The following is a 26,608-nucleotide window of genomic DNA, read 5'->3' as shown; positions in this document are numbered from 1 at the left end:
TCTACAAGCAATGTCCGAGATTTTGCTGCCTGCGTTTTTTTTCTAGGATTTTTATGGTTTCTGGTCTAATATTTAGTCTTTGATCCATTTCGAATTAATTCTTGTGTGTGGTGTAAGAACATGCGTGGTCTAGTTTCATTTTTCTGCACTTACTTGTCCAATTTTCCCAGCACCATTTATTGAATAAACTATCTTTAGCCATTGTATGAGCTTGCTTCTTCTGTTGAATATTAATTGACTCTAAAGGTGTGGGTTTATTTCTGAGCTCTCTACTCTGTTCCATTGATCTATGTGTCTGTTTTTATCCCAGTACCAGGCTGTTTTGATTACTATGGCCTTATAGTATAGTTTGATAGTAGGTATCATGATTCCTCCAACTTTGTTCTTCTTTCTCAGGATCATGATTGCTATGCAGGGCCTTTTGTGGTTTCATATAAATTTTTGAAATATTTGTTCAGACTTCATAGTTCTTAGTGAGCCTCTTGGTTCCTTCTTTATTTCAAGGCTGTGTGTGTCTGTATATGTGTGTGTATTTGTCTATGCATCTATGGCTGATAATTAGTTAGAAGAGAGACTTAAGTTCTAGAGTAATTTTCTTAAGTATGTCTAGTAAAAAAAATAAAACCCTCCTCTTGAGGGAAAAATTAATAATAGTGAAAAAGTAAAAATAAATGTATCTGCAGCTAAGATGCCAGACCTCTGATAACACACCTTTTGGCAAAGCTTGCTACCTCTCATTTTTTGAGAACAAGAGAGATTGTATATAAACAAATGACAATGCAGTACTGTTGGCAAAGATTTGCTACTCTGTTATTAAATCTGATCTGATTCTCCTACCCTGTCATGCCCCCCTTATTTTTAGGAATGTGTGAGCTCTCTTGAATATACATTGGCGCTAAGTTAAAGATTAAGAAGGATAAAGAAGATGAGGGTATTCAGATAGAATCCCACAACTAGGGGGCTGGGAAGACGTTAGAAATGCTTGAGCAGCCACCCTTGGTCATTGTTACCAGGGACCCAAGCAGCAGTTGGCACTGGGGATGCTTACCTTAAGAGGTACTTCCTTAAGTTTGTATTTTCCAGAGTAAAATGGACTTATGATCAAGATAGCATTCTGCTATAAAGATAATTTTCTATTCAAAGTAATCTTTTCAAAATCAGGAGATTTTGAGATTCTTTTCTGATAGTACACTACACTGTATAATGTATATTTTAAGAACATTTCCTCTCATTGATCACATACTTGGTTTTGATAGATTTTCTCCATAGGCCATATGTTCAGGCTTTTAAAAAAAAAGATTCTAAACTCTAATTTATCTTGAGTTATGAGCTATCAAACTATTTTTCCTTCATCCCTTTTACCGTCTACTTCAAGCTCTAACAGTGCCTCCAAGCCATGAGGAAAATTTACACATAAGAAATATTTTGAATCCATTAAAAGAAGTGGGGAGCTGGGTTGTTTTCATATCTCTTGAGTCAAATGAAGAGAGATCTTACACAAAGTAATAATTTAGTGATGGGCTGATGCTGAGCTTTGGTTTTTGATATGATTATTTCTTTTTTCATTTGGCACAGTTCACATCAGAGGGTTGGGTGTTCTGAAAGGGAGGGATCACCGAGATCACGCAGGGACACATCAGATCTCCTCCTTTGGTGAACGTCAAGGCAAAATTATTCAGAATAGAATCTGAAATGCATTTGATCATACGGTAGATAGTTTAATAATTTATGTTTGGCCTTATTAGAAAAGCCTTGTGTTTACTCTGCTATCACCAAAATAAGATAAAAAGACCAAGATTATAGTGATTCGTGTGTGTGTGTGTGTGTGTGTGTGTGTGTGTGTTCCAGTTTAAAATATTCTTCGCAATTCTAATGACCTGATAGCACTGACACATGTGAAGTGAGAGGGGGTGGGAAAATTAGATACGGATAATGTCTGATTTAGAATTGCTAATGCCCAAAAGTGAGACAGCAAGCCTTGACAGCGCTGTGCTGTCATCATGTAACTCTGCGACAGAGGTTTTAAAATGTAAATGTTCTCCCAAAATAAATGAAAAAGTGTCATTGATTCCAGGTTTAACTTGGTGATTCTGTTACAGGCCGGAGTACCAATAATGCTAATGGACAATTCATATAACATTATTTGCAGAGTCTATAAGAACTGGAAAATACCAACATCTTTGGTATGGAGATAATTAGGCAATCCTAGTTATATGATATTAAGATGCTCCCAATTTGAAGAGTAGTGGAGAAAGGTAGCTTGTCACCCTTAATCTCCTGCATGTCCTGGTATCTGCTAATGACACCAAGCACAGGACCGAGGTTGTCAGTCAATTTCAGGAAGGGAGCTGGCACTAGGAATGTGGTTTCAGGGCCCTGGCAACACCTGCGGGTGTCAGGGACAGAAGAACTCATTTAGAAGCTGCACTGCAAGATGGGAAGACAGGTGGCAACTCTCTTACAGGGATATCTTTTATTTGAGCAGAACCAGACCAACTGTTCCTCATTAAAACACATTTTGCAACATGTTCTGATGTGAGCAGATCAAGTATGTGTGCGTATGCTCAGAGAAAACTCAGCAATGTGCCATCTACAGGTCACACTTACAAACTCTCAACATGGCTCGCATCTGCAAGACAGGTAACGTGAACAGTTTGTGCATGACCTGGGGCTGGCTTTTCTGTAAAGTCCTCTGTAGAGAAACACAAAGATAACACGATTGCCTTCATGGGATTTTTCAGCAGTAAAGTGTTTTTGGTAGGAATCTTGATCTTGGTAGTCATTTTAATAATTACGCAGTGCTTTGATTTTTCTTATTTCTTTATATTGCATTATACATCATAGGTTACTACCAAATCTAAACTTGGTATGATTAAAGCCAAGCCTCTCCTCTGCTTCACCATTTACTCCTACTCTCTATAAACTGGGTGAGTACTTAAAGTTGGGATTAGCTCATGTCAACTACTTTCCTAGGTGGTTGGGAGGTATAAGGAGAGAATGCATGTAGAATAGTCGGAGCCCTGCTGGGCACATGGTGAATGTCCCATAAATTTGCTACTTAGAATTTTTGCATAGAGCCTGTCCTCCACCTTTCTTGCCAGATCCTTATGCTTCTGGTTCTGTGGCCATATTACATATTATAATATGCAAAGATTTTTGATGAGAAGGAGGAGGAACTACAGGAGAGGCTTCTTCTGAACAGCATAAATTTCTTCCACGCCCATCCAGCTCCCCAGAAAAGGATACTTGCAACTGCATGAAAATATAACTAAGGAACGCAAAGGAACAAGTAGAAATGCAAATATCCCTTCAGAGCACATTGACCACTTCCTAGGTACCCTTTCCTTCAGGCCCCTGTTTCCTGAGGCTGAAAGATCTATGAGTAGGGCAAATATGGGTGGCCCTGGAGGACCATTTTCTTAGCGGGCAGCTACCTCAGTGGGTCTGCATGAGCCCAAAGAAAGGAAAAGGACTTAGCAGAAGCGGAGCCCTGGAGGCCTCATCTTCCTCCAATAGGAAGCTTCAGGGTCACTAGGCATGTATTCACCCGGGGGCACCCTGTGCCCCTCACTCTCTAGATGTGTAGAGCATTAGGCTTCTGTTGGAACATGTTCTTTTGTGCAGCTAGTTCAGCTCCACCTGAACCAAGCACACTTTCTGGTGGGGTAATGAGACCTTGGGGGATCGCACACACACCGTGAGTGGTAATGCACAATGATCCACTCCCCTCCCCGCAAACGTTCATGTCCTAATCCCAGGAACCTGTGAACATGTCACCCTACATCGCAAAAGGGACTTTAAGGATAGGGTTAAGTTAAAGATGTTGAGATTACCCTGTATTATCCAACTGGGTCCAACATAAATTACAAGGGTGCCTATAGAAAGCCTATGCTAGCAGCCTTGAAAATGGAGGCAAGGACCACATGCAGGCAGCCTCTAGGAGCCGGATTTAAGACCCCAGGTTTGTGGTCATTTGTTAAAGTAGCAGTACAAAACTAGCGCACCGTGCTACTTCTCTGCTGGCAGTTTTATTTCCCCCAAGGATGCTATTTTATATTTATACTGTGGAGCACTGGTGATGTTTCATTTTGTGTCCCATTTACCTTACAGTCTAATAAGAAATACCAGCATGGATAAATGGCAATTCATATGGAAAGACTCTTTGCCTGTGTGTATAGCTAAGGAATATCCTTTCAGCTTACACTGCCCCCTCCCTGGTGCTGGCCCTGGACATCCTTTGGAGAGTCAGGCCAGCCCTGCTCTGAAGGAGCGCACACAGGACCGTGCAGGAGGCAGCGGCAGGCAGCGCTGTGGTGAGGGCCAGCCGGCAGGCTGCTCAGCCCCGCGGAGGGGAGCCCCGCACGCCACCTGGCTGCGCGCTAGTTGGGATGGATTTTCCTTCTGCAGGTCCCGGGTGGCTGAGCCTGAGAGAACAGTAAGAACAGAAGGCAGGGGGCTGGTAGTGGGTAGAGGGGAGATAGCTGGTTCAGGCAGGGTACAGAGTAAAAATGTTTTCTGTATAGTTGCTAGGTTGACAGTGACTTTCTCTTTCCTTTTTAGTTCCCTTGTGAATAACATTACAATAATATTAGATATTGAAAGAAAAAGCAGGTAAAAATGTGGCCCTGGCACAACTGACAGTTGAATCCCTCTTCATAACTCATAGAATCCAGGTTCCCCTTCTTATATCGGGATGGTTTTAGTTAAGCGCCTTTCCAAAAGGTTCACTCGGCAGATTGAGGGCCCAGGGAAGGTGAGGTGCTGACTTCACGGTGGGCCCAGCTTCTCCCTTACGGGCAAGTGCTTGTAAGGATGGTACCCAAGAGAGGACTTCATCAACTTGGGACTGTTGGTGAGTGACATGGGGTTCATCTGTTTTTTTAAGCCTTCTCCATTTTCCAAGCCACATTCCTATAATATAATAGAATATAGCCCTTTATCAAAACATTCTGTACTCCAGGCACTCCACGTGGGTTCTGGACATGTTCTTTCTAAGCCTTTCAACAACATCGTAAGGTAGATGTTGGTATCTCTACTTCACAGAAGAGCTGATTAGGGTTAGAGAGCTTAAACCACTTGCCCAAGGTCACAGAGCTGATGAATGTCTGAACTTGGGTTCAGTTTCTGGTCTGTGCAATTTGAAACCTGTGTTCATCCATTATGCTGTGTGCCTCCCGATGACATGTGTAAAAAACAAAAATAGCTTGAAGCAATTAATCATATTTGAAAAGCAAAATAGTGACTTGGCAATTTTGTAGAAAGAATACCTGCCATTTACATATTCCATGAGAACCGCAAACTACCATGGAATATGTTAATCTTATTTGAGTTTTAAATGTTTAAGACACAATAGACATATCTCATTTGATACTCATAACAACCCCATAATGTTCAAATATTAACAGTATCTCCATTTTACAGGTGATTTTGAATGGAGACAGAGAGAGGATAGGTCATTTGTCCCAAAATGCTCAGCTAGAACTGAGATTAGAGCCCAGAGCCCAGGCACTTAGGACTGCTAGAACTGGTCAGGGTGTTAAATGTGCTCAGGTTGAAGGCCTGTCTCTCCTTTCCCCAGCAATAAATCTGTAACTGTTAGAGAAGCAGGAAATAGTTAGAGATGGACTATTGTTATCATCTAATTAGACTACATTTTCTCCACTTTATTCATTTATCTTTAACTGATTGAAATCTGATCCCTAAAGTTTCTGAACATCGAAGTTGTTTTTGCTTTTGTCGTATACACTTGGTTCTACTGTAACAAATTTACTACTTTAATAGGATTTGTTAACATTATACTTTCAAAAATTAGTAGAATACATTTAAGAATTAAAATTAGTAGAATGCATTTAAGAATTAGCAAGTTGGAGAACAGTGAGACTTTCGAGGGAAAGAAAGCCCATGTTCGCCATAGGCAGCACTTGATCAGCATGTCCTCAGTCTGCTCTCACGGGATAAATACGGGGCTCTTTTTGACTGAACAAAGGTCATTTCGTACCTTGTTTCAGGTTCCTTCTGTTTTGTACAGGCATTTCTAAATGCAATTTTATTTCTTAAAAATTCTCAGAGCTGATGTCTGCTTAGTTTTAGTAAGCAATAACTTTCTCATATTTGGTGCTTTATGGTTTAGGTGGTTTAGGGATGGTTCAAGTTTTCTGTTTACTCTCCAGAACTATTTACCATAAGTTTTTCTCTAAAGTCAATTATCTACATTGGGGGGTATGTGTGTGTGTGTGTGTGTGTGTGTGTAAACTTTTACTGTTGGTTATGTTTCACCATGTTACCTATAAACACTTCTTATTTTCATTACATAATGGAAATGCTACATTATTTCCTGTTCATGAATGCTGCTTCTAACTATGGAAATATGCTCTACTTGTACATTTAGATATTTGAGCATCTTGGACTTTATGAGAAAGTCCTTGTATTCCCTGTATTTCTAAATTACGTCTCCTTCCGTATCATAATGGACATGACCATTGAAATGTACAAAACTAGCTGCCTATTGATTACTGTGTCATCTGAGAAACTTTTTTGAATCTGATATTTTAAAACATATCATGAAACTCCTCCAACCAAGATCTTGACTTGGTAAAAGATGAAGATACATAATAGAAGAAGCACAGAGCAGTGGAGACAGGCTACGTTTTCCCTCTCCTGCTGGTGTCAAGCTTCCGCCTTGGGCGTCGAGAGAGTGGCGTGGCAGGCGCAGTGGGCTTCCTGTGGCTGCGAGTGCATGGTGCTGCTCTCCACGTGACTGGGGTGCAGGCTCACTCGCCAGCAGCAGAACAGAGGCGCAGCAGCAGAATATTTTTTTAGGGGTCCCTTGGGTTCAAATGTGTTGAATGCTTGAGGAGTGGAGGGTAAAATTCAACGCCCAAGGAAGAGTGACTAAGCTGAACACAAGCACAAATAATCCACTGTAGTAGTTTAATAGGTAACTTTTATACTTTGAGCAAAATTTTATGGCAAACAAGTTGGAAGGAAGTGAGGAAGAAATTTTGAGAAACTATCATCAAAGTGGAAAGGTTTTTTTCAGGCTGAGAGCACAGGCACATTACCTGTACTGCAGCTTTGGGAAGCAGAATGTATTAGGAACCCAACCAAATGCTTAACGCTTAAGGCTCCCCTAGGCCTGCCCAGGTCAGCCTGGGTCCTGGCCTGGCACCAGTGCTCACTGAGCAGTAGTTTCTGGAATTGCAGGCACGCAACCAAGGTCTGGGCATTCAGAATTGGGGGAGGGGCAGAGATGGATTTTCCCAGAAACTAATACAGCTGAAGTTTCAGGACCTCCTACTTCGAGGGACCCCCTTCCAAAGCCCTCTACCTAATTTTGTACTCATATTTATTTTTTCTTAAAGAGAAAGCTTCAGGCCCCACAATACCTAGCACTACTCCTTGGTGAGGGTATCTGTGAACCTCCTGAAGTCAAACACAGGTATGTGAGTGGGGCCGTGTGCATATGTGCACGAGCACTTCCACATTCTTCAGGGGAACAGTCTATAGTCTTCATTGGTTTCTCAAAACCATATGACTCAAAAATGCTAAACTCGGGCCAACAGGCATGGCTCAGTTGGTTGAGCGTCATTCCACAAGGCAAAAGGTCATCGGTTCAATTCCCGGTCAGGGCGCATGCCTGAGTTTGCGGGCCAGTCCCTGGTTGGGGTGCATGCAAGAGGCAACCAATCGTGTTTCTCTCACACATTGATGTTTCTCTCCCTCTCTTTCTCCCTCCCTTCTCTTCTCTCTAAAAATAAATAAATAAAATTTTTAAAAAAATAAAGTAAACTTGGGCCCAGGAGAAATTAATCAGCCTCTTAGTTCTGGTCTTGTAAACCCAGACATAAGAAGTGATGCTTTAATTGCTAGAGGCAGCAACTCATGACTCACGGGGAAAAGTGCCCTGAGTACATCACTGGATGCTTTGATCACCAGAGATACAGACAAGCATGGTTTTGATTGGTTACATCTCATCTGGAATACACACCTTATATTCACTCATTCATTCACTGGTTCATTTAATCCATTTCTAAACACTACCGAGACGCCCCTGGAACCAGCTGTGCAGGTTCCCAGAACCCAGAGATGAATTAGCGGCCGCGCTGCTTTAGAGGAGCTCACTAGCTTCTCTCATTTCAGCTGAAGGACTGCATTCTGTCCCAGGGTTGCTGTTTCCATGAGTGCTGTCTGTGAGACCTTGAGGCTATTTTTAATCAATTAAAATGAAAGCTTGTCAACATATTTCCAGCTCCAAAACACCATGCTGAAAGCCAGCCTCACAGGAGAGCGGTCTACAAGTTGGGTGCAGCGCTGAACTCCGGCCCTGCCTCACTGTTGCAGGGAAGCTGCCCCTGTTGGCCCAGCAGTGTGCCTCTTGGACGGGGCTCACAGTGCAGAGCTACCCGAGGGTGCCCTGGGGCCCAGATACCTGCGGCGCACAGAAGCAAATAATGGTTGACTGCCATCCCGCTGAGAGATTTACCCTTGTGGTTAACAGTTTTATTAATTTCCCAATTAGTCTCCTACAGTCAAAACAAGAATTCTTCCACATCTATTACATGCAAATATTAGCTGGTGGAGATTGGTTTGTAAAAGTCACCTATATTGCCCCATTCCTATCATTTCTACCTCTCATTGCCCACTCACCTGAACTCAAATCCTGTTGATTCTCTATGGAAAGGCCTTTGTTTCTCCTTTCTGTCCTTCTGCCATCATCCCTCACATACGGTGCCTTCATCTGCTACCTCATCAATCACCACACCTCGCCATTGGATTCCCTGTCCCGTTCTCCCCGCCTCCTTCAGCCTACCGTCCATCTTCCTGCCACAATGATTTCTGTAAAGTGCAGTTCCAATGGTTCTGCTGTGCGTGGTGAGCTGCACCTCCCCACTTCCCACCCAAGGCTTATGGTGTCACCAAGAAATTGCGAGAGAGCTTGGAAGGGAAGAATGAGCAAAGTGCAGTGGTCGTTCAAAGACATTTTGTGCTTCTGTGGGTTTCTTGTTCCTCTACAGACATGCCTCGGGGTTGCGCCCCCCGACCCCCGCAACAGTGTTCCTTCCTCCAGCACTTCCCTTCCCTGCCCCCGACTCCCAACAGGTTCTTCGGGTTTCAACAGGGGAAGCGCTGATTCTCAAGCCTGTTCATAAAGTGGAAAGACAAATGGAGTCAAAACTTCACCGTGAAACACTAGAGCCACCCTGAGAGTGGCTAGGCTTCCCCAGCGTGCTCCTCCCCACACCCACTAAACAGCATCAGGGAACAGAGGCTACCTGAAAGGTAGAGGAGGCGTGGCCCTTAGCGCCTTACGGGAAGGATTTCCCAACCGTTTCCATGTCCGACACACAGCAAATGAGAGTAGTTATATGGCACATCATGGTAAAGGGAGAGGCTGCATGTGGAGGGGGGTGACTCTAGCCACGCAGACCCCTTCCAGACCCCTGAGGTTGGGGGCAGCTCTCCTGCAGCAATGCTCAGCTGGGAATGTCTGTCATAGGAAATACGCTTGCTAAATAAAATGGCTTCCAAGCATTTTTTTTTTCTCTCTCTCCCCCTCCCCTTCTTTGTTACTGTCATTGTTGAATAGATATGCTTGTATTCCTAAAAACTGGATACATTTATGATATGATTCCACTCGATGTAAATTCTACCCTTTATGAATTCTGTCTTCCTTCTCCATACGTACTGTGTGTCTCTCTCATATATATTATGTATAATATGGAAAATCATGAACTCGGTCTGACCCTTCAAGGGAAGGAACCGTGGCATAACCAACTGGGGGCCGTCTGGCCCAAACTGGTGTTTGAATGTTTGAATGTTGAAGGAGTAAGTGATAGGCCCTTCTTTTTATATATACATATTTTATTGATTATGCTATTACAATTGTCCTGATTTCTCCCCCTTGACACGCCTCCACCCAGCACCCCCCACTCCCTCAGGCAATCCCCCCACCATTGTTCATGTCCATGGGTCATGCATATAAGTTCTTTGGCTACTCCATTTCCTATACTGTACTTTATATCCCCATGGCTATTTGTAACAACCTATTTGTACTTCTTAATCCCCTCACCTCTCCACCCATTCCCTCACACCCCCTCCCATCTGACAACCATCAAAATACTCTCAGTGTCCATGATTCTGGCTCTAATCTTTCTTTAGTTTGTTTTTTTAGATTCAGCTGTTGTTGGATTTGTGTTTTTTGCCATTTTATTCATAGTTTGATCTCCTTCTTTTTCTTAAATATGTCCCTTTAACATTTCATATAATAATTGTTTAGTGATGATGAACTCCTTTAGCTTTACCTTGTCTGGGAAGCTCTTTGTCTGTCCTTCAATTCTAAATGATAGCTTTGCTGGGTAAAGCAGTCTTGGCTATTAGTCCCTGCTTTCCATGACCTTGAGTATTTCTTGCCAGTCCCTTCCAGCCTGCAAAGTTTCTTTTGAGAAATCAGCTGACATTCTTATGGGAACTTCCCTGTAGGTAACTAACTTCTTTTCTCTTGCTGCTTTGAATTAAAATTCTCTCTTTATCTTTAACCTTTGGCATTTTAATGATGATTTGTCTTGGAGTGGGCCTCTTTGCATGCATCTTCTTTGGGACTCTCTGTGCTTATCGGACTTGAATTTCTTTTTCCTTCACCAAATTAGGGAAGTTTTCTTTCATTATTTTTTCAAATAGTTTTCTAATTTCTTGCTCTTTCTCTTGTCCTTCTGGCACCCCTATGATGTGAATGTTAGACCTCTTGAAGTAGTTCCAGAGGCTACTTATAGTATCCTCATTTTTTTTTAATTCTTTTTTCTTGTTGTTCTGATTGTTTGTTTTTTGTTTCCTTATGTTCCAAATTATTGATTTGATTCTTGGCTTCACCCACTCCACTTTTGTTTCCTTGTAAATTGTTCTTTATTTCAATTAGTTTCTGACTGCATCCTTTTTATGCTGCTGAGGTTCTCGCTAAGTTCCTTGAGCATCCTTTTAACACGTTTTGAACTCTGCATCTGATAGATTGCTTATCTCCATTTCATTTAGCTCTCTTTCTGGAGTTTTGATCTCTCCTTTCATCTGGGTCATGTTTCTTTGTCTCCTCATTTTGGCAGCCTCCCTGTGTTCATTTCTATGTATTAGGTAGAACTGCTTTGACTCCATGTCTTGGTAGTGTGGCCTAATGTAGTAGGTGTCCTGTAGGGTCCAGTGGCACAGCCTCCCCTATCATCCAAGCTGGGTCCTCAAGGTGCACCCTTTGTGTGGGCTGAGTACAGCCTCCTCTTGTAGTTAAGCCTTGGTTGTTGTTGGCAGGTCAATGGGAGGGATTTACCTATGTCAGTCAGCTCTAAGGATTAGCTGTGACCACTAACCACCAATCGCTGCTCTCTATGGAAGATCTGCTGTGCAGGGGCAGGGTGGTGATGCTCCAACGTGGTCTGTAGCTGTCCGCTGGGGAAGCTGTCCTTGGGGTTTCCCAGGTGGTGCAGGCCAAGGTCAGCCCCCACCTGTGTTTTGCCCAGGGCCACCCTGCCTGAGCTGTAAAGCAGTCTGAGGTGGCTGCTACTTGTGCTGGGCTTAAAGATTGCCAGATGAAGCCAAGCTGTGAATCTAAGCTGGTTGCTGCTAGTGCCAGCCCTGGGGCTCACTGAGGCCAGCTGTTGCTTGTTCAAGAAAATTTAGGAAATTGTGCAGCATGAGCCAAGACCAGTCATTCATGTGGAAAAACAGCTTGGGTGGTCCTGTGAGTTGGTTGGGGCAGAGTCTCTAGGGATCTATCTCCAAGCCAGGTGAAACAGTGTTAGCTAGATTGATGGAGTTCCAGATATGGCACCAGCTTGCAGGCTCTGTGACTCTGTGGAGGGAGGGTTTAGAAAAGGGACAATGGCCTCTGATTCACCTTGATGCCAGACACTTCAGTTTCTCCCAGTGTACCACTGGTGCCTTCCCAGGTGCTATCCTGGTGCACCTGGGGGAGTGAGTCTGAGTAGGTGAGTCCATATGTAGTTCCCCATCTTTAAGGGGAAGTGCTTGGGGTTCCAGAAGTTTCTTCCACTGACTCAATACCCACTGGTTTTTGTAGTCAGAAGTTGCGGGACTTATCTTCCTGGCATTGGAACCCTGTGGGGCCTGGTGTGGGGCTAGGACTCCTTGCTCCCAAGATGTCCCTCCCAAATTTTTGACCACACATGGGTGTGGGACCAGCCTGTTCTCTATCTGTCCCCTTCCTACCAGTCTGGATGGATATGGTTTCTTTTAATTCCGTAGTTGTCAGATATCCATGCAACTCAATTCTGGATTGTTCTGAGTCATGGTTGTTCTATATTTTAGTTGTAATTTTGATGTGGGTTGTGTGAAAAGACAAGCCATGTCCACCTTTGCTGCCATCTTGACCAGAAGTCTAATAGTTCCTTCCTATGTTAAACTGATAAGCTTCTGCACCACAAAGGATACACCCAACAAAATGAAAAGGCAACCTGCTGAATAGGAGAAGATATTTGCAAATTACATATTGAATTTCTGATAAGGGGTTAATATCCAGAATATATGAAGAACTCATACAATTGAATAGCACAAAACAAAAAAATCTGATTGAAAAATGAACAAAGGCTCTGAATAGATGTTTTTCCAAGGGAGACATATAGATGGCTAACAGGTACATAAAAAGATGCTCAACATCACTCATTATCTGGGAAATGGAAATCAAAACCACAGTGAGACATCACCTCATACCTGTTAGAATGACTGTTACTAAAAAGACAGACCTAACAAGTGTTGGCAAGGATGTGGATAAGGGAACCCTTGTGCACTGTTGGTCGGAATATAAATTGGTACAGCCACAATGGAAAACAGTATGAGTATTCTTACAAAATTAAAACTAGAACTACAGTATGATCTAGCTATGCCATTTCTAGGAACGTATCCAAAGGAAACAAAAACAGTAACTCAAATAAACAATATGCACTAAAACTACTCATCACGAGAAATATAAATGTGTAACTATGTGTGGTGATGGATGTTATATATTCTTACTGTGCTGGTCATTCACAGTATATACAAACATCAAATCATTATGCTGTGCACCTGAAGCTAATACAATGTTATATGTCAGTTATATCTCCATTTTTTAAAAAAAGTTCTTTTCTAGGGACCCATTACTCTGATACCACAATAGGACTTTCTTTGCATTTTAAAACTATTTTTTTCCTTATTTGTTTCTCTTTATATAGGAATTCAGAAGTAGGCTTGGGAAGCCCCGGAGCTCCACAGCCCACACCTCTGCTGCAACTCGGCAAGACCTGGCGAGTCCCAGAGCGGTGCCCCCATGGCTAAGGCCACGCCAGGAGTGTGCGCTCGTAATGTCTGTAGGCCTGGCCCTGTTCGCTCTTCTTTTTGCGTTTTTTGTCAAGGTCTATAATTAAAACACAACTCAATGAAGCATCTGTGAAGAAGAATAAATTCCTAATTAAAATCTTCAGTGAACAGGAAAGCGACCACATCAGTGCTAAAGAGCAGTAATTTATACTGGTCTCCTTGCAGCCTTTTTAGCCACACTTCTTAACGAGGCTCACCCTGTCTCACATGGAGTTGGGCCCACTGGTATTTGATCTACAACCTAATAACAGCTGCCTAGCATATCTTTTTAAATTAAGCTCCTTTTTGGTTTATTTTTAGCAAGAAATGTAAGTGGTCGTATCTTCTTTAAATCTTCAATCTTCAAGTCGGAACCTGTGTACCACGGAGTGGGTCTGGTCACCTTTTCCTTATGTGGAAAGACTTTTCAATCTTTAATAAACATTTTTAAATGTATCTCCTTCTTCATGCTTTCTTTGGAGTCCTGTTGCTACATCTTATTTTTCACAACAGATGTGTTCCTGAAAAGTCTATATCCACACCTATTTTTGGACCTTGAATCCTTTTGGAATGTGCCGGGGAGGCTGCCTGTTAAAGGACTCTGGGCAACAGCTGGGGAAGTACGAGGACTCACCCCCTTCTTTAGCGCCCACGTACAGTCAAACACCGGATTCATCTAAAACAGGCCGGACCCCTTTTCTGACATTTGACTGATTATAAATGTTTTTTTCCTACCTGATATTATTGGCCTTTACTAAGTGAAGTAACTTCTTTCACAATAAAAGGAATTGTAATAAGCAAATCATCAGAATTTAAAGAAGTTATTTGGATTGTATCAGCACAGGGAAATCAGATGCCTTGTGGTTACCTTAGGACATTTTTCGCCTTTAAGCCTACAACCCTGTTCAGCTCTTCCTTTTATCTCAAAATGTTTCAGCCTTTTATGTGTCTTTTAAGAAATCCAAATTAAAATTTAATTATGTTATCAGTTGGTGAGTTAAAAAAAACAACCACCCAAAACTGTAGTTTTGGTACATTTCTCCTGAAGCTGATATGAGACTCTAAGAGGAAATCACATTTAAAAAACAAAGCTCTGCCCGTGCCCCCTCAGGGGTCCTGCAGTGGACCGTCCACCTGGCATCACCAGGAAGCAGGAGCCGTGTTGGCAGAGGGCAGGAGCCTGCCGGGCGCTGCCTTTCTTGAGATAGATGTACTCATTTCTCAGTTAATAAACAGAGTGGATTCTGGTAGGCATTTAACCAAACCTAGCAGAACTGAAACTACTACCTGAAGCCTAGAGTCACACTTTATAGGACATAAGAAAGGCTCTAAACTGGTTGGAGACAGAAAGGGTTTTTTTTTTTCTATTTCTCCAGTCGCATTCTTTCCCCGCACTTCCTTTCACCCACTATCTGTTTTTATCCTCCCCTTCAGCTCTCTGCCTTTCTCTCCTCTCTCCATTTTTTTCTTCCTGTGAGAGAATGATACGCGCAGCCATCTAACAGTCCCAGCGCCCCATGACTGACGATGGTGGGGACTCTCAGGGATTGTTCCAACCATCCATGATCACCACCCCGCTCCCCGGCCCTCACTGCTACTTACCCCTGACTCGGCTGCAACTCCATTCTGCTCTTTGGTCCAGAAAGTTAATTAGCCACTGCCCTGCAGCAGGTCGTACGTGACATCAGTTGCTGTTTTGGTGCCAGGTGGTGAGGGGGGTGACAGTGGTCTGGAAATCTAGCTTGCTTTTTCTCCATGGCCCCCTGCTAGAGGGAGGGAGGAGAGAAGGGGGTGGTGGGCGTGAACAGCAGAGTTCTCCCACGGACAGAACTACCCTGTGACTGAGTCTGGGAGCCCTGATGGCAAGTGTGGTCACCAGGAGAGCTGTCACCTCTCCAGCCCCTGGTGTTAGGCCTGCCCATGGGCCCTGCTGTGGCCAGGGAGATGGGAGAGGAAGGGTCATGTCTTTGGGCAGACATGCTCAGAGTCCATGTACAGCTGCCTGGTGCCATTCCCACCGCTGGGGTAACTGTGGGCGTACATGCCGGGGTGAAGCCTCCCCTGGCCTGCGTCCCCAAGTGAGTGTGAGGAGCAGAGCCTCCTGCCAGTGTGTGCTAGACGTGTAGAACAAGAAGGAGATTTGTTGTTCAGCCCCTGAGATTTGGGAGCTATTCCTACAGGCTAGTCTATCCTGATTCATACAGAATCGGTCACAACAAGACACTTGACCTGCACTATGTAAACATAACTGTTATTGTGCCTCGTATTGTCTTTTCATGTTTTCCCTTAGTACTAAAATCCTTTTTTTGTGATTTTTCCTTTATTCTTTGTAATGTGGCCCTCTCTGCTGAAAAGAAAAGTTGTAAAGAGATCTGTCTTAGGCTGCTATAACAGAATACCATAGGCGGGGTGGCTTATAAACAATAGATACTTAATTTCTCCCAGTTCTGGAGGCTGAAAAGTCCAAGATCAAGGCACCAGCAGATTTGGTGTGTTGTGGTTCATAGATGACTGTTTTCTGGCTACATCCACAGGTGGTGGAAAGGCCAAGGGAGCCCTCTGGGTCTCTCTTATAAAGGGACTAATCCTGTGCATGAGGTCCATCCGCATGACCCAATAACCTCCTGAAGGCCCCGCCTCCCACCATCATATTGAGGATTGGGCTTCAACATTTCAGTTGGGGGTGGGGAATGCAAACATTCAATCTACAACAAGGTTTTTTTTTCAATACTTTGGCCAATTTTATTTTTCTAAAGGTAAACTCTATTCAAGGAAAGCATACAGATGAAAATGTACATAAATCATAAGGGGACAGCTTGATGGATTTTCAAAAAGTGGACACACATTGTAAGCAGCCCCAGTACACTCCCCATGCACTTTCCCAAACAATAGTCTCCCCCCACCCCAAGGTAACCGCTGTCCATATTTCTAACATCCTAGATTGGTTTGCTTGTTTGTGAACTTTATCCATAAATTGCATCGTGTAACATGCACTACGTCATGTCTGCCCTTGCCCAACACTACTTGTGAGTTGCATCCAGGTCGTTGTGTGTAGCAGTAGTACATTCACTTTCATTGCTGAATAGAATTCTATTGTATAAATATACCACATTGTATTTAACCATTCTACAGGTGAGTTGTTTCCAATTTTCTGGCCATTATGAATAATGCTGCATTAAACATCTGTTTTGGTACACACATAAGCATTTGTTTGCTGAGCGTATATCTAGAAGTTAAATTGCCGAGTTGGGTCATCTGCATATGCTCAGCTTTAGTAAATATTGCCAAGTGGTTTTCCTAATTGACTGTACCAACTTACATTCCCACCGAGAGAGAGCTCTGGATGTAATCCATTTATTGACATGAACTCTACCCTTCTCCCTACTATTTCTTCTCTCTGTACCCTTGACATTTTTTGGCACACCTTATTTCTGCTGTCTCCCATCTGTGAATCAGCCCTACTTTAATAATATCAATAACCATTAACTGTCCAGCCCTTAAATGTGCCAGATACTTTGATGTGCACTTTACAAGTGTTAATCAGTCATGAAAAAAACAACTTTGGAATAAGTGTTATTATTATCCCCATTTTACTGAAAAAAAATCTAAAACTCACAAGATTAAGTAACTTACCAGGGACCCAGAGCTACTAAGTTAAAGAGGCAGGACTTGAACACAGCCTGACTCTAAAGCCCGTGCTGTACACTCTTCCTGCTCCCTTGTCCCCTGTCTTCCACCTAAACTTGACCTTTGCCAACAGATCTGTATCTAGGATTTACCATGTGGATGCCTGGATTCTGGGCAGCCCATTCCTTCCCACCGTGTCATTCTGCTCCAAGAATGTGCATGTACTTGATACACTTAATAAAGGAAATTTATTAATCAAATTTCTCCTTCCTCCCTTTCTCTGTTCTTTTCTCCTTTCCTCTCTCCTGCCTCCCTCCTTCCCTCACTTTCCCTCTCCCTTTTTCTGTCTTCTTTCTTTCATTCAGTGTGAGATAGTCAACATGAGAACGTAAAGAATTTCTTTGCTAAAAACTTTGCTTTGTTGCTGGGAAATGTGTCTATAAACATCAGATTTCCATATGTTTTTCAGTCAGAACATATGCTTTTCTGCTGACTTCATTCCTGGTTGAAATTTCAGTGTATATTATGTCATGGAGAGAGAATTTGAGTTATAAATGAGGCTTCAAGAGGTTTTATAATTATAAAATAAGCTAGAAAAAATGAAGGAAGAGAGGAAGAGAAGGGAAGGAAAGAAGAAAAAGGAAAGAAGATGTCCTGAAGACTTGCCCTGCCCCAGGCGCCCCAGGGTGCTGCAGCGCCCTCACCGGAGCACCATGGGTAACTTAAGTTTTCATGGACAGCACAGCAACATCTGTTAGATTCATGCCAACTGCTACTAGCTCAAAACACTTCATAATTTCAACGTTTAGAATTCACAACATTTTTTGATGGTACTCTGTAAGTGGATTTTCATCAGTTACTTTGATAAAAAGCAAGTATCAAGTGAACATCGATGTGGAACAAGACGTGAAGGGGACCTTACTCCCAGGTTTGAGAGCCGTGCAGTGCCCAGCCTATGCACATTTCCATTAGAAAGTAATGATGGTAATTTTAGAATGAAACAAAAATATTTTTCTTTCAATTTACATGTATTACTTTCTAAAACAGTTTTTATAAGATATGAGGACATACATATGTATTAAGTTGCTAGGGCCTGTCTACTTAATAAGAAGAATGGTTAGCTGTTTCTTTTGGCCTAGGGGTACCATGAATCAAGAAAGCTTGAGAACGCCTGCTCTATGATACAATCTAATTTAGAGAATTCATGCCAAACTTACATTTAATCGTGGGATCTTAATCACTCCTCAAAATATTTTTTTCTTATTTTTAAGTTAATTTATCAATAGCAGATGTTTGATGAATTTGCACTTGCCTTACCAGCGAGCTTAATCTTTATGAGGTTCAAACCATAAAATTGGAGTTAAGGAACTGTGAAGGAGCTATAGGTCTGAACCAACTGCATTCATATCTCAGCTGTTTCCAACACCAACTTGAGGTAGATAGGGAAAGAGCATGAGATTTTTGAGATCAGCAAAAGTTTGGTTTCAACTCCAGCCAGGCCACTTCCTCTTTCTGAGGCTCATCTGTAAAACAGGGGCATGACTCCATTGTAGGGTCATCGAAAGATGAAATCAGCTCACCATATATCGAGTCCTGTGTCTTTGGCACATCATTTCTCCCCTTGAATATTTACTTTAGCCATTTAAGCCTGAAAACCAATTTTACCAATAAAGTTAGGTGTTTTAAATTCTGAAGTTAACACATGACCACCCAAAAGAATTATATATGGAATAAAAAGTCCTGCCTCAAAGGCTTAGAGTCTAATTCTAACAAATGCAGCAAAGGAAGAAAAATTCAAAGAAAATGGATTGCAGCTGTATTTGAGGAGATCAAATTAGTGAATGGCACGGAGCAGATTTGGGTGGCCGATCTTAGATCAAGAAAGAGGTTTTCCATGCCCAAAGATGAAAAGAGCAAATAGATTAATAGGCAGGCCTAGAAGTCATGCCCTCCCCCATCCTGCCTTGGGGGAAAAGGAAAAAGCAGACACTATTATTCTTCATTAGTTTTCTGTCAATTACTTCCTACCAGTACTGTTTCTTAGAGCTCTATAGCCAAAATATCCCAGCTGTGTACTGTGTAGCAGTTGAATCAAAGGGTTTCATTTGGTCTCTTATGGTCTTCCTAGTTTATGGACATCTGAATACATTTATGTGTACTGATGAGGCAAGTACCCTGAAAAAATGCGTATATGTAATTTTTTCCATATATACGTATATGGAAAAAAACTAAGATCAAGGTAAGGGAAAAGTTGGAGTTCAGAAAGCCCTAAATAACTAGGAATATTACTTTTGGGTTTATCTTACCTGCTTTTAATATGACTAATTAATCATAACAACAATAGATGTTATCCCAGACTATCTGATTCCAAAGTCCAAGATTTTCTGGTTTTTACTCCCAGTTTCCAAAAAGAGGAATAAAGACACATGTGGTTTTTAAACAGACCTAAAGCTTTTCAAATACTGTACTATAAAGCATGTTGTTCACTTATGACTCATTATACTTGGACCTAACCTCTGTGAACTAAAGCATACCATTCACGTAAGTAATGGGTCTAATTACAAACTACAGTTTCCCCTTAAGTTCAGTGTTATCTCTCTCAAAGAGTCACTTTGGAGTAACTCTGATGACAATCCTGAAAGTAATTCCTCTTACTATCTTGTGAATCGTTGCCCTTGCAGGAAAAATTTAAGTGATTGGTGATCTCTGCTCTTGGAGGTATAACTTGTTTTGAAATTCCCAGAAATAATTTAAATGCATCTGGTGAGTGACACATAAGATTGAACTAGGTGTATAGTAGAAGTCCTCAGGAAAATTCTTTTGTCAGGCATGGTCCTCTTAAGAAAATGCCTTGCAGCAAGACTTTCTTCCCTTAAACATTAGACTTACCCCTAAACAGCATGAACAAAAAGGAAAGTCTTGGACCAATGGCTTCCCAGGTAAATTTAAAAAAAACATTTAAATAGTAATTAACAGCAATCCTTCTCCAACTCTTTCAAAAAAATGAAGAGGCGGGAACACTTCCTAACTCATTCTGAGGCCAGCATTACCCTGATATCAGAGCCAAATAAAGACACTATAAGAAAAGAAAATTGCAAACCTAATATTCTCTATGAATATAAATGAAAAATACACAAAAATTATTAGCAAGTTGACTTCAATAGCATATTAAAAGAATTATTAAACATGACCAAGTGGGATTTATCCCAGGAATACAAGGATGGTTCAACATGAAATCAACACATTGTAATACAACACAATGTAATATAACACATTGATAGAATGAAAGGGGGAAAATGTGATCACCTCAATTGACACAGCAAAAGCATTTGACAAAGTCCAACATATTTGCATGACACAGTCTCTCAGAAAACTAGGAGTAGAGGGGAAATTCCTCAACACAAAAGGTGTTTATGAAAAACACAGCTAATACCATATGCAAGTGGTGAAAGGCTGAAAGCTTACCGCATAAGATCAGAAAGAAGGCAAGGATGCTTGCTTTTACTGCTGATACTCAACATTATATTGGAAGTCTACATGACAGCTATTAGCCAAGAAAAAGAAAGACACGCAAACTGGAAAGCAAGAGGCAAAGAGACATGGTTCTAGAGAGAGAATCTACAAGGGAACTTATAGAACTAGTAAACAAATTCAGCAAAGTTTATTACAACTTTGAAGATCAATGCACAAAAATCAGTTGTGTTTCTATACACCAGCAATGAACAATCCAAAAAAATTTCAGAAAGCAGTTTTATTGTCAATAACATCTTAATACTGAGCAATAAATCTAACAAAATAAGAGAGAAACTCATACTGAAAACTACAAAATATCACAAAGAAATTTTAAAATATCTAAATAAATTAAAAGATATTATATTTATGGATAGGAAGACTTAACATTGTTAAAATGTTGATACTACCTAAAGCAAACTACAAATTCAACACAATCTCCATCAAAACAACCTTTTTCACAGAAATGGAATAACAACTCTCAAATTTATATGGAATTTCAAGGGGCCTCAAACAGCCAAAACAATCTTGAAAAAGAGTAAACTTGAAAAGCTCACAAACACATCCCAAGTTCAAAATGTACAGCAAGACTACAATAATTTAAAAAATATGGTCATTTTTAAGTATGCTAAAACTATTCAATAGAGAAAAGTTAGTCTTTTTAAAAAGAGTGCTGGGAAAACAGGATATCCGTATACAAAAGAATAAAGTTGGACCCTTATCTTACATCAGATAAAAATTAACTTGAAATAGATAAAATAAGCTTCAGATATAAAATTGTTAACCTCTTAGAAGAAAAGCTTCATGACATTAGATTTGGCAACAATTTCATAGATATGACACCAAAAGTACAGGCAACAAAAGAAAAATATAGATAAATAGGACTTCATTAAAATTAAGAACTGCGCATCAAAGTACAACATTAAGAAAGCAAAAAGACAACCTACATAATATAAGAACATATCTGCAATTTGTATCTCTGACAAGAAATGTTTATATCCAGAATATACAGGAGGGACAAGCAGAAGTAGATTTACAGTTCATATGGAAAATAAAATAATAATTAATAAATAATACAAGAATAAACTTGTGTTTCACATACAACTGTACACCTACTTTCTCCACTTTGTATAAAGTACTATAACTCAACAACCAAAAAGCAAACAACCCAATTAAGAAATGGACTTGAATAGATATTTCCTCAAAGATATACACACATGGCCCATAAGCATATGAAAAGATGCTCAACATCATTACTCATTAGAGAAATGCAAGTCAAATCCCAATGAGATATTGCTTCACACCTATTAGGGTGGCTGCCATCAAGAAAATTGGAAATTAATAAAAACATGTTAATGAGGATGTGGAAGAAGTTGGATCTCTTGTACATTGTTGGTGGAAATGTAAAATGGGGCAGCCGCTTGGCTGTTCTTTAAAATTTAAACCTACCAAATGACCCAGCAATTTCACTCCTAGTTATATACCCAAAAGAGTTGAAAGCAGGAACTCAGACATCTGTATACCAATGTTAATAGCAGCATTATTCACAATAGCCAAAAGATGGAAACAATGCAAGTGTCTATTTATGGATGAATGCATAAACAAGATGTAGTACATACATACCATATACTGTTAGCCTTAAAAAGGAGTGAAGTTCTGATACATGCTACATACAATGTGGATGAATTTTGAAAATATTATGCTACGTAAAATAAGCCAGACACTGAAAGACAGATATGGTATGATACCACTTGCATGAGGTATCTAGAATAGACAAATTCACAGAGACAGAAAGTAGAATAGGGATTACCTGGAGTTGAGAGGAGGATTAATGGAGGAGATATTTTGTAATGGGTACAGAGTCTATGTTGGGTATGATGAAAAGTTTTACATATAGAAAATGATGGTTACACCACACTGTACATGTATTTGATGCTACAGAATTCTATACTTAGAAATGGTTAAAATGATAAGTGTTCGTTCTGTTATGCACATTTTACCAAAGGAAAAAAGGCATTTTGGTATGAAAGTGCATAGTGAATTTGAGAGTTAAGTGTCTATAAGAGAAATAACTAGAACATAGACTAAGAAAGAAGCTCAGGTCACATTGTGAAGGGTTTTGAAGCCATTCTAAGGAATCAAGACTTCCCTCCACAGTAAGGAAGAGCCACTGTAGGCTTCTCAAGATTTAAACTTCTAAGCCTTGCAGGAGATTCTGGTCAGGAAAGATAAACAGTGACTATGTGTGGGGGTAGTTCATTTTCCTTTTGCTGCTGCAGGCCCAGGGCTGTGCTTCACCTCACCCTAAACTGACACTTTTGGAAACAGACAATACGGTAACCACTTTCTTAGGGACCGTGAAGCAAGTGTTAGGGAGAGTTAAATCCCTACCCTTGCATTTGAGTTTTCTTAATGCTGCTAAGCCTGTATATCTGTCCATTTCCTGGAGAGCAGTTAGCAAGCCTCAGCATAGCCAGTGGGTGGTGTTTTTTGTCATTCTATTACCGATTCTAGTATTGCTGACACTGAGGGTTTGTTTTACAGTTGTTGCAGTAACATAACTAAAACTGGATGTGTAGGTCCTGTCACTATTTTAATTAAGAAAGTGCCTCAGTAAGAGTCAAGCTCCTATCTTTATAGTCCAGCATCTTTGGCCCTTAATCTTTGCTTTGGCACTTTGACACTGAGTACATTCCGGGAACCTAGCAACCCTCTATCCCGCCACACCTGCTACCTTCTCTGCTTATCAACTGCAATTCAAATGAGTGGCTCAGCTTTCTGATTTTGATCTTCTCTATCTCATATTCTGTTAATACACCTGTTCAGTTAACAATTCGTATACTCTATTCTCAATAAAAGGATATGAATACTTAACCAAAAAGCCACCTGTGCTGTGATCTTAGAGAGCAGATGCTCCTGGTTTTTTGTTTCTAATGTTTCAGGGTTTGTTTGTTTTTTTCTTTCTTTCTTTGTATTGTTTTGTTTTGTTTGGGATTCTTTTTGCCAGTGTGATTTCTGCTGCTCAAGATACCAATTCACGATCCACTACCCTCAATTCCTAACCTCAGAGAACAACTCTAAATTCCTGAATATTAGCTCATTGAAGTGCTAAAACTTTTCATGTCTACAAGACCGGAAAACTCAGACTTTAATTTGGTCTCAGCATTATGCTTGAGCCCGAACAGGTCGACCTGACTACGGTGCAGCCTCTCACTCAGGAAACAATGGCGAGCGAACAGTGAGTATCACGTCTCATTTGGTTCCATGTCCGAGAGTAAAATCAGAAGTCAAACAGAAAACAAACCAAAAGGTGGAGCTTATGGAGCCCGCTCCCATCTAGAGAAAGTAAAAGAATCTTTTAAAATATCCTTTAAATGGAGAAACATTTGAGATGGGTTGGGTTTTGTGCCATAGAAGAGAGTGATCTGCAAACTTCCACAGGAAGGTTCGCCATGGCATTGCCCTTGGCCACATCTCACCTGTCATGGCTTCATGTTTTCTTCATCTCTGATGCTCTGACAGTTTTTCTTTCTACACATTCCTCGTAAGTTTAAGACCTCTAACCCCATCCATGTAAGGTAAGGTTCTCATGCTTCCGCTTAAGACCCTCTTCTCTTTCTCACCCTTCACACAACATCCTCCAAGATATTTGATATTAGAAAGGTTGAAAGTTCCAAAACAATATTACAAAAAGTGAAAGTTGGTTGGATGCCGGCCTAAAAATTTAATCTTATCAAACCAGCTTGCCTTGGGGCAATCAGAGTTACACAAGCTGTAAGAAAACTCAGTAGCTAACAATGTTGTATTTCAGGTTGAAGGATATTTTTAGTGCTTTTAGACATACAAGTCAGAAGGAAAGTGAAGGGGAAAAAAACGATTTAACACCAGCTTTCCCTCACGCTATGTGGCAAAGTCAAGCTGTCTATCTGAGGAGCTGCAGCAACTCCAATTAATATTAAAAGCAAAACCTGTAGCAACCCAACGTGAAGTCACAAATGTACATTCCCAGAAAGGCACCACAGGTAATCAATCCTAAACAGCCTCTGTTTCTCTATAATGTGACACAGAGTTTAAACTTTCTTATAATAACATTTGAGTTGAGATCTGAGTAGGTTGCATAGAAACACTGCTCTTGCCCAACGCTTGGTAGAAGGGAATTGTGTGGGTCGCTCCTCCTCCCCTGGGACCTGGCCTCACTTGAAAAGGCAGGGGCGGCAAGCCCTGCAGGTCAGCCTAGAGTGAGAGCAAGAAGGGCCTTAAGAGACCATGGAGTTGGACCCTCTTATTTTATAGATGGAGGAGCTGAGGTTAGAGAGAGTCATGTGACCTGTTTAAGGCTCTCTCTCTAGTTCGCAGCATTTTTAAACAAGCATCCCAACTGTTCTCTTTGGTGTTGAGCTGCTTTGGGGTGGAACTCTGGGCTTATCTGTGTCCAGAGCAGTTACCGTGCCTCAGCGCATCTTGCGAGGCTCCCCTCGCAGCTAAGACAGTGCCTGTGCAGCCGGATGCCAGCCTGGGCCCCCGGCGTCCTTTGCAGTTGTCTCCATCTCTGCGTTCATAGTCCCAACTCCAAAGAGAAAGCATGGTGCTGTGCCGAATTGATCCAGATTGACTTTTACCTCTCTGCAGGAATGGGTTAGAAAAAGCTGAGTTATAAAAAGAAACTTGAGTGGAGTTATAAAAAGGAATTCATATTCCTTACACTCCTGAGTGTATAGACCTTTTTACAGCTGTTCTGTTTTGTGATACAGAGATCTTTACTCTTGCCTTTAGGCACCAGATCCGGAATCCCTGCCTACTCCGTTCCCGGAGTGCAGACCTTCCTATTTTCCTCCTCAGACCCACCCAGTGGCCCCGTTTCCTCTCCACCAGGTGTGGTACCTTTGATTGGGCGGGATTCCCTGCAGTGGCTTTGGACTGCTCAGTGCGCGAGGCAATGGGCCTCCCACTGAGTCCCTGAGAGCCCCCAGGGCCCAGGACTACCCAGCGTTTCTTAGTCGTAATACTGTTACTGTAAATACCGCCTTTCATTCTTTACAACTTTAAATGATAACACAGCTTAACTCATCCTCTATCAGTACGGACAATGTCTCAGCACTTAGGAGTTGGGGTTAAGATCTGGGGCCTGTGACTGGACCTAAGATGCAGTCTCTGAGGCAACGAGCGGGCACGTCTAAGCCGTGGCATGGGAGTTTCTGTTCTATTGTCCGAGCAGGGAGAGGGACAGAGGTGGTGGGAGCGCCTGGAATAGAGCAGAAAGAAGGAGAAGGGTCCTGGGTGACTACTTTGGAGGGTGCTGAAGTCATTGTAATTTGCCATTACTGGTTTGGGGAATCATGTTTGAGGGTTGTTTGGGTTGGCACAAGAGTCAAGGCAACCAGAAACAGTAGCCAAAAACACCTTTGATGCATGTAGCAGTAACAGTAGTAGTGACTAACAACATGGTCCTCCTCCTGATCACCACCATCTTCGCCCTCATCACAGTAGCTGCCATTTAAAGAAAGCAAGGTGCTGTCCCAAGCACTTTAAACATGTAAGATTACTTAATCCGCATAGCCACCCTGAAGAAGGAACGGTTATGATGAGGAAATGGAGGCATAGAGAGGTGACTTGTCCAAGCTTATTAGCTGATAAGCAGCAGAATCAAGATTATAACCCAGACAATGTGGTTCCGGAGTCCTGTTCTTCACCAGTTTGCCTTACTGCTCTCAGCTGGAGTCCGCGGGTCTGCAGTGCCCATGGCTGTGTGTCAGACAGGCAGACCAGGGGGTGGGCAGGGCACCCGCCGATGCGCTGAGTCCATGAACAGTGGTAGCTCAGCAGTTAGGAGGTCCTTGAGGTAATGTGAAGGCACTGGGAGCAGCAATTGCTGCGGATTCGGGATGAAGACATCTGAAGAGGAAAGGCCAGTTGGCACATATTTGGTAAGCACTTGATATGTGCCAAATACCGTGCTTGGCATTGGGATAACAAAAGGTAACAAGGTAGACACTATTCCCACCTTTGTGAAACTTGGGGGCAGTCGTAACCCAGGTACGCAAGGCAGGAAATACAAAGAATTATCAAAGCATGGGAGGGTCACCTATCTGGATAGGATAGGCCCATGGGAGCTCTCCACAGGAAGGGGGAGCCCACTGAA

At 41.8% G+C, this 26,608-nt stretch overlaps 1 protein-coding gene across 5 annotated transcripts in view; it reads left to right on the top strand.

Moving 5' to 3' along the window:
• The window catches only part of CDKAL1 (CDK5 regulatory subunit associated protein 1 like 1), a 609,813-nt gene extending 595,960 nt beyond the window's left edge, over nucleotides 1-13,853 (top strand). For 2 of the 5 annotated variants that reach the window (XM_054592196.1, XM_054592193.1), the window contains one exon: nucleotides 13,209-13,853. In XM_054592196.1, the coding sequence (XP_054448171.1) occupies nucleotides 13,209-13,400 (192 nt within the window). In that variant the 3' untranslated portion in view covers nucleotides 13,401-13,853. The remainder of the gene's footprint in view (nucleotides 1-13,208) is intronic. The other 3 variants (XM_054592194.1, XM_054592197.1, XM_054592198.1) reach the window with 2 other exon arrangements.
• The last annotated feature ends 12,755 nt before the right edge of the window (nucleotides 13,854-26,608 follow it).

The sequence above is a fragment of the Pteronotus mesoamericanus genome, unplaced genomic scaffold, assembly GCF_021234165.1.
Source record: "Pteronotus mesoamericanus isolate MK-2021 breed Mesoamerican mustached bat unplaced genomic scaffold, CSHL_Meso_final scaffold_31, whole genome shotgun sequence".
NCBI lineage: Eukaryota > Metazoa > Chordata > Mammalia > Chiroptera > Mormoopidae > Pteronotus > Pteronotus mesoamericanus.
Note: the sequence above shows the minus strand (reverse complement) of the source record. Positions and strands in the feature narration are given on the sequence as shown.